Below are 14,355 nucleotides of genomic sequence, written 5' to 3'. Positions count from 1 at the left end.
TCCTGCACAGCTTAGAGGGAACAATGGCAGTCAAGAGACTGAGGTCCTGAAACACAAAAGGTTTCCTTGAAAGTAAGACTGGTTTTAACCAGTCTTACTTGCAAGGAAACTCTCCTGCTGATGCTCAAAAGGGTTCTCCGTGGCTGCTACCGATCCTCGTAGCAGCCACCATGAACCATGAACCCTCAGTATTTAAATGAGCTCTCCTTGCAATGCAAAAAAGGGAGCGCCTTCCTCCCCCCTCTTTTAGGGTCACTATTTTCCAGCACCTCTCGGAGTGTCCTTAGGAGCCTGAGCCAATCAGGGTTTTAGGCCCCCTTCTAGTGCATCCCAAGATACATCAGGAAATATAAGGCCCACCATTTTGAAGAGGCAGGCCTGCCAGCAGGAGGGAGTGGGCATCCAGGTGGGGGTCAGGGTAATGGCAACTGAGTGGGGGGGGGGTGGAGGGTTGGCAGGAGGGGGGACTTTTTTCCAGCTGCTCTCTCTGCTGGCCAATCAGCAGAGCTGGCAAGACTCCCCAAGGCTGCCGATCAGTGGCTTCCCCTGGCACATAGTTGTTTGGGGCTTCCCCTGATGGCTCAGCTGATAGTGGCTGAGCCAGCAGGGGAAGCCCCAAACAGCTGAGTGACAGGGGAAGCCCCGAAGCCAACAGCGACTTTGAGGAGGCACAGTTGATCGTAGCAATTAGAGTAGCTTGAGACTGACTGGAGGGAGGAGCTGTGCCTAGTGTTTGATCTTCTGAGCAAGTGCCAGGCACAGTTCCTTCCCCCTTTTATTGGTGATTCTCTGCATGAACAGCATGCATATAATTTGCATGCTATTGTGCTGAGCATTGCCAGTAAAAGAAAAAATAAATAAATTGCTTCCACCACAGCATTTCTTACCGTGGTGTAGGAGCTTTCTGCATCCTGCCCTGAGATCTTAAGGAGCTCCTTTCATGGCTTCACTAGACTCAGATCTCCAGACTTACCGTTGAACTAGAATTCTTTCATTCGCTTTAGAAAATAAAAATATCAACACATACTTTAAACTAACAACTATAAATACAACTTATTTGCCCAACAGGCATTATTCCCTGTTATATTTTCCTTTTTTAAATTTTTTTGTAAACCATGCCGAGCTCTATCTTTATAGAGTAGATGTGGCATACAAACTTATGGTTTAGTTTAGTTTATACAAATTCCAGCCACAGGCTCACAGCTTATACTGGTATGTAAAACATTCTTGTATATCACACAATATCTTTGGTGAAGGGCTGGAATGAATTGAGTTATTCCACGTTTTTCAAGAATCATATAAATGTCCACAAATTATGTTCATTATCTTGCAGGATCAATTTTCATGGAAGCAACTGTTCGTGAGACAAGTATTGGAGTAGAGGGGTCACATAGTATGTGGTGAAAAGATTGCAGCCATTAAAGGGCGAGTCCATGACTGAAAGCATTCAGCTGAAATGAAAATGGATGGCCAGAAGGCAGCCTCTTATCATCAAAATTATGATAACTTTGTCCAGGCTTGCTACCTCTGATGTGTTGCTCTCCTTCATGGGTGATCCTTTGTGTAATGAAGAGTCTGAACAAGTTGAATAGGAAGAGGATTAATCACTAAGCGACTAGAGAATTGGATCAAGGATGTCCACTAGATGTAAATTACTTAGTTTTCAGCAAAACCTTTGACACAGTTCCTCATAGGAGGCTCTTGAATAAACTTGACAGGTTAAAGTTAGGACCCAAAGTGATGAACAGACACCAGAGGGTGGTGGTTAATGGAATTAGCTCGGAGGTAGGAAAAGTGAGTAGTGGAGTGCCACAAGAATCGGTGTTAGGGCAGGTTCTGTTCAATATATTTGTGAGTGACGTTGCAGAAGGGTTAGAAGGTAAGGTTTGCCTTTTTTTATTGATAGTTATTTAATTACATATTTCAAATGGAATAAAGTAAATGAAATACATAGTCCACATCAATGGGAAGAGGCACAAAAATTATTTAATAATTATTAAATAATTATTATATATCAGAAAATTTGAACCTTAACCTTCTATCATTTCCCTCCCTTTATTCTATGTTAACTCACCCTTTAAATCTCCTAACCCACTTCATGAAAAAGGATCTACAAAAGTTAGAAGAACGGTGTAATGTTTGGCAACTAAAATTCAATTCTAAGAAATGCAGAGTGATGCACTTAGGGAGTAGAAATTCAAGGGAGCTGGATGTGCTAGGAGGTGAGAGGCAGATATGCATGGATGGGGAGAGGGACCTCAGGGCGATAGTGTCTGAGGATCTGAAGGCGATGAAACAGTGTGAGAAGTCTGTGACCGTAGCCAGAAGAATGCTGGACTGTATAGAGAGAACCATAACCAGCAGAACAAGTCATTGGTGAGGCCCCACTTGGAGTATTTTATTCAGTTTTAGAGACCATATCTGGCTAAGGATGTAAAAAGACTTGAAGTGGTCCAGAGGAAGCGGATGAAAATGATATGGAGCTTACACCAAAAGACCTACAAGAAGAGACTGGAAGACCTGAATATGCATCAAGTTTCAATTTCAAGGTTTATGGAAACTTTCTATCCTGCCTATTTGGGATACCTACTAGGCGGTTTACAATTTAACAATTAAAATAGTGAGAGGTGATGAGAAAAAAGACATAGGCATGATTGTGGAGGAAGGAGGGAAGAACTACAATGCTTAAATGTAAAGTGGGGAGGGGGACATATAATAGGTATGCTAAGTGTGTCTTAGTTAATTATCCTGTACTTAGCTCAAAAATATGCATTCTTAAAAAGGAAAATTTCCAAGTGTTATCTTGAATTTTCTCTCGAGACCATCTCTGTGTTTATCTCAAAGAGGAATGTTTTTCAACTCTATTTTGAATTTCTCGAGAGAGGTGAGGTGACGTAAAGTAGGTGGGAGTTTGTTCCAAATGGTAAGACTGTAAACGAAAAAGGATGATTCATGAATATGTTCATGGATAATTTCACGACAGGATGGGATGACTAATTGGTTTTGGTCAGCGGACCTAAATGTCTTACGGGATGTAAAAAGAATAAGTAGCTAGGAAAGATAAAGGTTCATTTGTTTGAAGAGTCTTATAAACTAGTAATAAAGTTTTGTATATTATATGATGAAATATCTAATCTAATCTGAATTTCTGTATTGCACTTATCCAGTACAGTTTCAAGGTGATTTACAAGTTAAGAGGTCCATAACGAAGTTAGGTTACATCATATCAATGAATGTCAGATACTAAGTTGCAGATAGATAGGGCGATGGGGGGAAAGGTTACACTAGTACAGAGGGTAGCAGGGGAATGGCAATTGCAGATTCATAAATGGAATAAGGGAAGCATAGCGATAAAGATATGTGGGGTAAAAGAATGTTGACGATTCTTAAGGAGCCAATGTGATTCTTTGAGTAATGGAATAATATGATCATATTTCCGAGCATTATATATCAGTCAGATGGCTGTATTTTGGATAATTTAAAGTCTGTGTAGTTCTTTTTTCCTGATTTCTGTAAAGAGAGAATTACAATAGTCGATTTGTTTAATTACCAGTGAATGGATTAAGATATTGAGATCTGGGGGAAAGATCAATGGCTGGATCGATCTTATTTGCCAAAGTCTAAAGAAACATCTTTTAAGTACTTGATAGATATGTGCTGTGAAAAAGTTATGAGTCTAAGATAAATCCCAAAATGTGTGTAGAATTTACAACAGGGATTGATGTGTTGTTTAATAAGATTTGAACTGGATTTTATTCTTGTTATGTGTCATTGACTCATGTTCGAGTCCTAGTGACTTGATGAATTGTGGATCTAAAAAGAAACTGGTTTTGTGCTGGTCCAGAAAGGTCCTCCAGCGTCATCCCCATGGTTGTTTTCAAAGTGTCTAGCCATCTGATTGCAGGTCAACCTTAGGGTCGAATAAGATGACTTTGGACTTTTCTGTGTTTAATTTTAATCTATGTTGAGATAACCAATAAGTGATGAAAATTAAATTTCTGTTGATGGAATTGATCTCAGCCATAGTTTTATTGTCAAGTTTACAGAGAAACCTGGTGATTGACTTAAGATCAATAAAGGTGCCAGGGAAAGAATCAATAGCAATAACAATAGTATTGATCCTTGGGGTATCCCAGTTTTTCATATAGAAATTCTTGAAAAAGAATTTTTAAAATTTACTTTGTAAATATGATTTAATAAGAGGAAAACTATTTCTGCATTATGGCCCATATTCTATAAATGGCGCCGTTTTTTTAGGCTTCGGTATGTGTCCTACCGGTGCCTAAGCTAATGAAAAATGTCATTTAAATGATGTTTTAAACTGATTTCAAGATGCCTACCGGCGCCTAATAAAACCAGTGCCAGAATTGCACCTCCATAGACGTTTTATGGCACCTAACACCACTGTAGCTATGGCTAATACCAGAAGTGGCATTAGGAGCCAGTAGGCACCTCCAGTGATGTGATTCATGTCAAAAGTAGGTGCCAGAAATGTAGGCTTTGAAGGGTGGCGCAGGTTAAAGCTACAGTCTCAGCACGCTGCTCCTTGTGACCCAGAGCAAGTCACTTAATCCTCCCATTGCCCCAGATTGTGAGTCTGCTGGGACAGAAAGGGAAAAATGCATAAGTACCTGAATAAATTAATGCAAACCATTCTGAGCTCCCCTGGGAGAACAGTATAGAAAATTAAATAATCATCATGTGAAGCCATGAAACTTACAAGTTATTCCATACTATTCTTGACATTTTTCATTTCAATGAGGCAAATATATCTAGTAAATGGGCACAAGTATAGGGAGACCAAGCCATTGTGACATCACCGATGAGGCTGGCTCTTAGGCATTGGTAGAATGAGGTATTATGACATCACAATATGAGGAGCAGCTGAAAGGTTCTCAGTCCAACCAAGAAGAGAATGGGGAGAGTGTGGTGCAGTGGTTAAAGCTACAGCCTCAGCACCCTGAGATTGTGGGTTCAAATCCATGCTACTCCTTGTGACCCTGGGCAAGTCACTTAATTCCCCCATTGACCCAGGCACATTAGATAAGATTGTGAGCCCACCAGGATAGACAGGGAATGATGCTTCAGTACCTGAATAAATTCATGTAAACCGTTCTAAGCTCCCTGGGAAGAACAGTATAGAAAATTAAATAAATAAATAAATTGCCAGTGCCTACCTTTGCCAGAGGCACAATTCTCTAAACAGCACTGTTGCATGATTAACACATGATGGTTGGCCACTGACCACACCACCATTTAGAGATAATCCAGGCCTGTATTGTTAATATCGATTTCTTCTAATCTTTGAAGAAGTGGATGATCTATTAAGTCAAAAGCTGCAGATAGACCCAATGTAATCATAATGACTGGTTTGATTGATCAAAAGCTTTATAAATAGAGGAGAGCAGTAACAGGAGAAATATGATACAAGCATTTAAATACTTGAAAGGTATTAATATTGAAACAAATCTTTTCCAGAGAAGGGAAATTAGAAAAACAACAGGGCATGAATTGAGGTTGTGGGGTGGTAGACTTCGAAGTAACATTAGAAAATTCTTTTTCACTGAGAGGATGGTTGATGCCTGGCATACCCTCCTGAGGGCGATGGTGGAGATGAAAGCAGTGACAGAATTCAAAAAGGTGTGGCATGAACACAGAGGATGTCTAGTTAGAAAGTGAATGGTATAGAATGAAGAACTACGTAAGGCTGGTACTGGGCAGGCCGTATATGGCAATTCGATTTAGGATGGGCTGTGGAAGGTTTTGATGGAAATTTGGAGCATGAGGACAGGGCTGGGCAGGTTTTCAAGAGATGCTTTTGCACAGAGAATACTGTATATACTCGAATATAAACCATCCCGAATATAAACCAAGATAACCTTTTTCCACCCACCCCCCCAAAAGGGGAAAAAAGGTTGACTTGAATATAAACAGGGGGTGGGGTAATATTCAAGTGCAGTGCCTTGCCCTGTTCTGCACCCTATTCCCCCTTCCCTTGCTGCTCTGCCAGTCTCTACATCCAGCCCCCTTCCCTCCCTGCCAGGCTCTGTACCCTGTCCACCTCCCTCCCAATGACTTGTCATGAGACCTGGTGGTCCAGCGGTGGCCAGGACAGGAGGGATCTCTCCCACCTTCTTTCCCAGATGATTCTAATAACTTTTTTTTTTTGGGGGGGGGGAGGGTGCCTGCAACTTTGCTTCTTTACCCAGGCTCAGGACAGAAAGGGAGAAAGTGGATGTGGGCGGGGAGGGGGGGGGAGAGCTGAATGCTTGAATAGCAGGGCATTTCTCAATAAACAAAAGAGAATGCATTTGGAAATGCTCACAATCGAGGATATCCCCCAATGAAGTTTGAAGGTGGGCTGGTGGGGATGGATGGCATTAACACACAGTGATCAGTAGTGTTGTGGCCCTACATGAGAAGATATTTGGTGGCTCTCCTTCAGCTCATTAGAATCCAAAGCGGACCCAGCTTAAAAATGAATGAAGCCCATTGCTCAATTATGTTCCTAATGTTAAGAGCAACTCCTCCTCCCTCTGTTCCTGTTCTTCTAACAGTATACTGGTTATAATGCTTTAAATGCCAAAACTGATACCCATTACACCAAGACTATCACTACTACCACATTCAAGTTTCCTCTGCTATAAAGGCTTCCAGACCCTTGAAATTTGCAACCAAGACTTCATGCATTTGTATACAACTTCCTAAGATGATTCTCTACCCCACTGACTCTTCACGTCATTTCATCTTATTACTTAGCCCTCTGTTCACTCTTGCTTTTACTTCTAGATTATCACAATATTGTTTTGGACTTGTATTCCTTCAGGGCTTTTCTAATTCAACATAAGTTTCATTACTTGCATGGGAGAACAGTTTGCACCATCTTTTTTACTTAATTTAAATATCAAAGTAGTATTTGAATCTGTAGCTTTGTGCTGCCTTACCTTTCTTAAATGGATGCAAGCCATAATATAGATCTTTATCACCTGATATTCAACAGTATTTAGCTGGCTGGGAATAGCTCCCAGCCGGCTAAGTACACTAAGCTGGCTAACTGTGATATTCAGCGGGAGACAGCTAATTCCCACTCAATATCTTGTTTGGTGGATTGGCCGGTGACTGGCTATGTAACATGACAGACAGCCACCATCAATATTCAGCTGCTCGCCGGTTAAGGCGCACGGCCAGATACACCTGCCGTAAAAGCAGACTTGATTTTTGCCGTAGTTTTTAGCTGGCCAACTGATAAATATTAGCTTTGCTTTCTATGTCTGTGGTGTCAAAATCTAACCCCCAAATACAATGTTGATGGCCAGATATGGCCTCACCACTGAATAGCTGGGATCACCGCCAACAGCGGGAGGTAGCCAGGCTGCTTCCCATGGTCTAAATATCAAACCCATATTCTCCAAAATAACCTTTCCTGCACCACTCTTTCAATTATGGATTGAATTTCTTTGTGGGGATTTGTCTGTTATGAGATCTCATAGATGTCATATACCACTAAATTTGAACAGAGTTATTTAAGAAAGTTTACAATCTGGCACATAATGTGACATATATCTGACACAGTACTCCCAAACTAATTTCCATTTCCATGTCCCTCAGAGAAGCTCATTAGCCATTAATACATTATCCAGTTCTGCCTAAGACCTCCGGCTCCTCTTTAGTTTCAAATTCAGCTCAAATTATGTGAAACAACATTTACTATTTAAAAGTATGATATTCAATTGTGTATTTTTATAGAATTGTTCTGGGAGGGGTGATGTTGGAATATCCGTTATTGTAGTGTTTAAGTGGCAAAGGGTCCTGAAAGAAAATTCTGAAATTATTTACAATTATTTCCTGAAATGCTTTAAAACATAATTTGAACAATGATATCCAGTTCACATGCCTTTTGCATCTAACTAATCTCTGAATTTTTAGCCTCTTTCTATCTCTACAGGTTTGATATTAACAGGCATCAAAACCTCTCTCTTTCCATGTTTTTTTTTCCCCCACTTATATCCTTTGGTGTGCAGTTCACTATTCTTTTTTACTTCTGCTTCTCTGGGTTCCTTTACAATCACTTTCAGGTCATTTTTTGGGGAGGTCCTCCTCATCCCCTTTATCCCAGTGGTTGCTTCTGCACCACAGAGTGTAGAGAAGAAGTTGGAGAATTGATTGTTGCAGTTGTTTGGGTCTTGCCACATTTGAGTAAGTGAAACTGACGTTTCAGTCATGTTGCCGTGGCTTTCTTTAGGATACCACTTACTCAGACAGGGCAAGACCTAGACAACTGCAACAATGATGACATCAGCCAAGGAAGCCTAAGTGCAAGTTGGAGAACTGTCTATGTGACAGGTTCTTCCTGATCTTGCAGTAAGACAGATTCTTCTGCATTTGGTAGATCTCAGCAGTTCTAAACTGCATGATCCTCAAGTGGTTCTTTACAACTGTTCACTCTTTTTTCCTGACTGTTCATGAACATATTTTTATAACAACTCCTGATGCATCTCTTTTTGCTCACTCAAAGCATGGTCAACATAGAAAATGAAATATCTCACGGGTTCATTGAACTGAAGATAAACATGGAACTGTAGGGCACCATCGTTTGGGGTGATCCTGGCTCTTTCTCATTCTTATTCATTTTTTCTTCCTCCTCTTCATCATCTTCATCTTCCTTTACCAGCTCATCTTTCAAGGGGCTGGCTTCTCCATCCGTTTTGTCATCCACTATAAAAATGTAAAATATTTGAGCAAGAATTCACAATAACAATTTTCACAATAATGAGCTGTACAATGTTAATCAAATAGACAAATTGACTTATATTTTAGTAGACAAATCTAGTCCTCAATATTGCAAACCAATTGAATTTTATAGATGTCCAAAATTAACATTTTGAAAATATCCATTGTAGATATCCCCAAAAGCTGGTTTGCAATATTTGAAGATGGGGGTGCCTACCCCTACCATAGCAGAGGTATTAGAGCTATGTCAGGGCATTTCTTATGTAGCAGAGCTCTGAAATGTTTCTCTTTTCTCTGAGTGAGGAAACTTTTGGAGCTCCCTAAAAGAGAAGGACTAGAAGTTGTACATCATGAGCCAATTTCCACTAGATTGGAAGGAGATCTAAGAGATAGTCTTCCATACTACCTTAATGAAGAAAAGCACTACCTGCTTAATCCAGGGTATATCATCATCATCATAACTTTGTGTACATTATTTGTTGCTGTATTTTGGAGACCATTATCAATGGCTTATTTGTTAATGACATTGTTATAATGTGCTCCTCGTTGGAGCACGCATATTGTTGGCTTTGTATTTCATCTTTTATAAAATCAATAAAACTCTTTGAACTAAAAAAAAAAAAAAAAAAGAAAATTACAAAGACTTGTGGAAATAATTTTTGGATAAGTATATAGGAACTTTGTTCTTATAGTCAGACAGAGAAGGCCTTGGCACTGTTGTCTTCTCAAAATCCATCAAGACCTCCGTCTTCAACCTGCATAGTAATCCCTCAAGAACGGAAATGATACACTTGGGGCTCCTTTTACTAAGGTGCATTATAACGGAATAGCACGCGCTAAATTGCATGCTAAATTGACAAGTGCACTAGACCGTAACGCCAGCATTGAGCTGGCGTTATTCTAGAAGCATACTGCATGGTTTAGCGCGGGGTAATTTCGTGCGTGCGCTAAAAATGCTAGCGCATCTTAGCAAAAGGAGCCCTTGGTTTCACTACCAAATAGATGGGAAATAATGTAGTTTTCACATCTGTATACTACCTTGAATTTGTTTTCCCATACACTGTCTCTACGCTGAATGCAGCATGTAAGACACCAGCATGTAAGACACCAGCATGTAAGACACAAAGCACAGAAGACCCGTTTCAGAATTTTGAGTTCACACCAGGTGAAGTTTACAGTGAATTGGCAAGACTCAAGGTGAACAAAGCCATGGGACCAGACATTTTGTACCCAAGAGTGCTCAGAGAATTGAGCGATGTCCTGGCGAAACCGTTGGCTGAGCTATTCAATCTCTCCCTAAGTAAGGGGAAAGTTCCCCTGGACTGGAAATTAGCTAATGTCGTTCCTCTGCATAAAAAGGGTTGCAGGGCAGAGGCTGCGAATTATAGACCGGTGAGTCTCACATCAATAGTGTGCAAACTCATGGAAACACTAATTAAAAGCAAATTGGACACGATCTTGAATGAAGGGAATCTTCGGGATCCCAGTCAGCATGGATTCACCAAGGGTAGGTCCTGCCAATCCAATCTCATCAGCTTCTTTGACTGGGTAACAAGAAAGTTGGACTTGGGAGAGTCTTTGGACGTCGTGTACCTGGACTTCAGTAAAGCTTTTGACAGTGTCCCACACCGCAGGCTGCTAAGCAAGATGGAATCGATGGGGTTAGGAGAGACACTAACTGCATGGGTCAATGATTGGCTGAGTGGCAGACTTCAGAGGGTGGTGGTTAATGGTACCCTCTCTAAAACATCGGAGGTGACCAGTGGAGTGCCGCAGGGCTCGGTCCTGGATCCACTCCTTTTCAACATATACATAGGGGATCTGACTCAAGGGCTTCAAGGTAAAATAACACTATTCGCCGATGACGCCAAACTATGTAATATAGTAAGTGAATGCAGTTTACAGAATTATATGGCGCAGGACCTGCTTACATTGGAAAGTTGGTCCTCAACCTGGCAGCTAGGCTTCAATGCTAAGAAATGTAAGGTCATGCACATCGGAAACGGAAATCCATGCAGGACGTACTTCTTGAACGGAGAAACTTTAACTAGGACTTCAGCAGAGCGAGATTTAGAAATAATCATCAGTGCAGACATGAAAACTGCCAATCAAGTAGAGAAGGCTTCATCTAAGGCAAGGCAGATATTGGGTTGTATCAATAGAAGTTTCATCAGCCGAAAGCCTGAAGTCATAATGCCATTGTACAGGGCCATGGTGATACCTCATCTGGAGTACTGTGTGCAATTCTGGAGGCCACATTATAGTAAAGATGTGTGCAGAATTGAATCGGTTCAGCGGACGGCCACCAGGATGATCTCGGGGCTCAAGGGTCTCTCGTACGAAGAGAGACTGAACAAATTGCAGCTCTACACTCTCGAGGAACGTAGAGAGAGGGGAGACATGATCGAAACATTTAAGTACCTCATGGGACGTGTCGAAGTGGAAGATGATATTTTCTTTCTAAAGGGACCCTCGGCCACAAGAGGGCACCCACTCAAACTCAGGGGCGGAAAATTTCATGGCGACACCAGAAAGTATTTCTTCACAGAGAGAGTGGTTGATCATTGGAACAAGCTTCCAGCACAGGTGATCGAGGCAGACAGCGTGCCAGACTTTAAGAATAAATGGGATACCCATGTGGGATCCCTACGAGGGTCAAGATAAGGAAATTGGGTCATTAGGGCATAGACAGGGGGTGGGTAAGCAGAGTGGGCAGACTTGATGGGCTGTAGCCCTTTTCTGCCGTCATCTTCTATGTTTCTATGTTTCATTATATGTATGACTTTACTATCTGTGTATTTTACCAGACTATAGAGTTCCCCTTATATATAAAAACGATAAGAACATAACAATTGCCGCTGCTGGGTCAAACAAATGGTCCATTCTGCCCAGCAGTCCGCTCACGCGACGGCCCCAAGGTTAAGACCAGTGCTCCAAATGAGTCCAGTCTCATCAGTTTAGCATGAACTTGTCTAACTTTGTCTTGAAACCCTGGATGGTGTTTTCCCTTATAACAGACTCCGGAAGAGCGTTCCAGTTTTCTACCACTCTCTGGGTGAAGAAGAATTTCCTTACGTTTGTACGGAATCTATCCCCTTTCAACTTTAGAGAGTGTCCTCTCGTTCTCCCTACTTTGGAGAGGGTGAACAGTCTGTCTTTCTCTACTAAGTCTATTCCCTTCAGTATTTTGAATGTTTCGATCATGTCCCCTCGCAGTCTCCTCTTTTCAAGGGAGAAGAGGCCCAGTTTCTCTAATCTCTCGCTGTACGGCAACTCCTCCAGCCCCTTAGCCATTTTAGTCACCCTTCTCTGGACCCTTTCGAGTAGTACCGTGTCCTTCTTCATGTACGGCACCAGTGCTGGATGCAGTACTCCAGGTGAGGGCGCACCATGGCCCGGTACAGCAGCATGATAACCTTCTCGGATCTGTTTGTGATCCCCCTTCTTAATCATTCCTAGCATTCTGTTCGCCCTTTTTGCTGCCCTAGCACATTGTGCAGATAGCTTCATGGACTTGTCGATCAGAACTTCCAAGTACCTTTCCTGGGAGGTCTCTCCAAGTACCGCCCCGGATATCCTGTATTCGTGCATGAGATGCACGACATGCATCACTTTGCACTTATCCACATTGAACCTCATTTGCCATGTCGATGCCCATTTCTCGAGCTTGATTATGTCACGTTGCAGATCTTCGCAATCCCCCTGTGTCTTCACTACTCTGTATAACTTCGTATCGTCCGCAAATTTAATCACCTCGCTCGTCATACCAATGTCCAGATCGTTTATAAAGATGTTGAAGAGCACAGGTCCAATACCCCGCTGATGATGCTCTTCCAGTCTGAGAATGGAATGATGGAAGGATATGTCACAGAACAACTCGAATGCTACTTGCAATGCATCAATATCCTCTACCCTTCACAATTGGGATTCATGAAAAATCATAGCACTGAGACAGTGGTCGCAGAACTAGTAATATACGGCAAGGGATTACTTAGAAAGGATCACAGCATTTCAGCTAGTAGACTTCAATCAAATGTCCAAGATCTTCAGTGATTTTGGATTTAGCGGCTCAGTCCTCTCCTGGTTTCAAGGCTTCCTAACCACTCGGCACTTTGCTGTATGTAAGGATGATGAATTTTCTGACAGCTGGCACCCTCCCAGTGGAGTCCCTTAAGGATCCCCACTTAATGATCAGTGATCAACTTTCTAATGCAATCCTTAGGAGCCAACCTAGATTTTTGCATGAATAAAACATTTTACTCAAGCAGACGACATAACGATCATATTATCTGTAACGGCTGCATTAGCCAACACCCTCATCACTGTCAAAAAATGTATCCAAATCATAGAAAACTGGACTTCAACTCATTGCCTCAAAATAAGAACAAAATGAAATTCCTTTGGCTAGAACCCTCAACTGACTCATGCTACACTCCAAGGATTACAGTAGATGACACAGACTTTCCATTAGAACTACAATCCCGAATTGTAGGACTAGAAATTGATATCCAACTATCTATGAAGAGCTACGTATAATCAATAATAAAACAATCTTTCCTTGTGATGAGAAAACTAAGATCCACCAGACAATACTTCAAAACTGAGGCTTTCTAAATTTTAGTGCAATCCCTAATCCTATCGCGTCTAGACTACTGAAATGTAGTACTAGTTCTTTGCTCTTAAACATTGCTATCACATCTACAACTAGTTCAAGAGGCAGCAGTAAGACTCGTATATGGACTATGGAAATCAGAACATCTACAGCCCTACTATATGAAACTATATTGGCTGCCCATAACTGCAAGAATCAAATTTAAGTTAGGCATCACTGCCTTTAAGATCCTGACAACAAAGTTAGCCATCCTACTCTAAGGTGCCTCCAATAGATATTCCACCAGAAATTTTTTCCATGTAAAATTCCTAGTATGCAACAATATAAAGTCTACCAGGCAAATTACCTTATCCATCAAATATCAATTAGCAAAATGCTGGAATCAACTACCACTTACACAATGATCTTGTGACCACTATCTCAGGTTCAAAAAACTTTTATAAGCATTTCTGTACCAAGACAGGGAGCCAACCCAGAAGTAATTGAAATGGTAATTGTTAAAGCACATTTCTAAACTGTCTAAAGCTACTCTTGGGATATAACGATGAGCCAACGATGGCCTACTTGAACTTGTAACTATGTATTTGTATCTTTGACCTAACTGTATTAATAGTTGTACTGATCTACCTGTACTAGCAACTCTTATGAATGCCTGTGTCAAACTGTCCGTTCCAACCTCTTGTAATGTAATCCGACCTTGAACTGAAAAGGTAAAGGCAGAATAGAGAACACAAGTAGCATCACTTAACATAACATAGTTTTGGACTGAAAATCCCTCTAACTGGACTAATACCCATCTCATGGAGGCATGGATGGAAGGGTGAGCAGAGTGAGGGAGAAACCAAGAAATTATCCAAATAGCAATACGCTAGCAATGATAATCAACCATTATCTGGATAAGAAATTGTCCATATAGCAGTGATATTCAACCTTAGACTTGGGTATCAGTGATACACAGCTGTTATATAGATAAGTAATTATCCAGATAGCTGTGATATTATGCCTTTATCTGT

General features: G+C 41.2%; 1 protein-coding gene across 1 annotated transcript in view; it reads right to left on the bottom strand.

The window, feature by feature from the left end:
• Positions 1-14,355, bottom strand: part of CACNA1E (calcium voltage-gated channel subunit alpha1 E) — a 791,083-nt gene that overhangs the window by 156,122 nt on the left and 620,606 nt on the right. The window contains exon 21 of the mRNA XM_033915447.1: positions 8,547-8,715. Within this exon, the coding sequence (XP_033771338.1) occupies positions 8,547-8,715 (169 nt within the window). The remainder of the gene's footprint in view (positions 1-8,546; positions 8,716-14,355) is intronic.

Source organism: Geotrypetes seraphini, chromosome 12 (assembly GCF_902459505.1).
Source record: "Geotrypetes seraphini chromosome 12, aGeoSer1.1, whole genome shotgun sequence".
Classification (NCBI taxonomy): domain Eukaryota; kingdom Metazoa; phylum Chordata; class Amphibia; order Gymnophiona; family Dermophiidae; genus Geotrypetes; species Geotrypetes seraphini.
The sequence above is the reverse complement of the archived record's forward strand: the minus strand, read 5'-3'. Positions and strand labels throughout refer to the sequence as shown.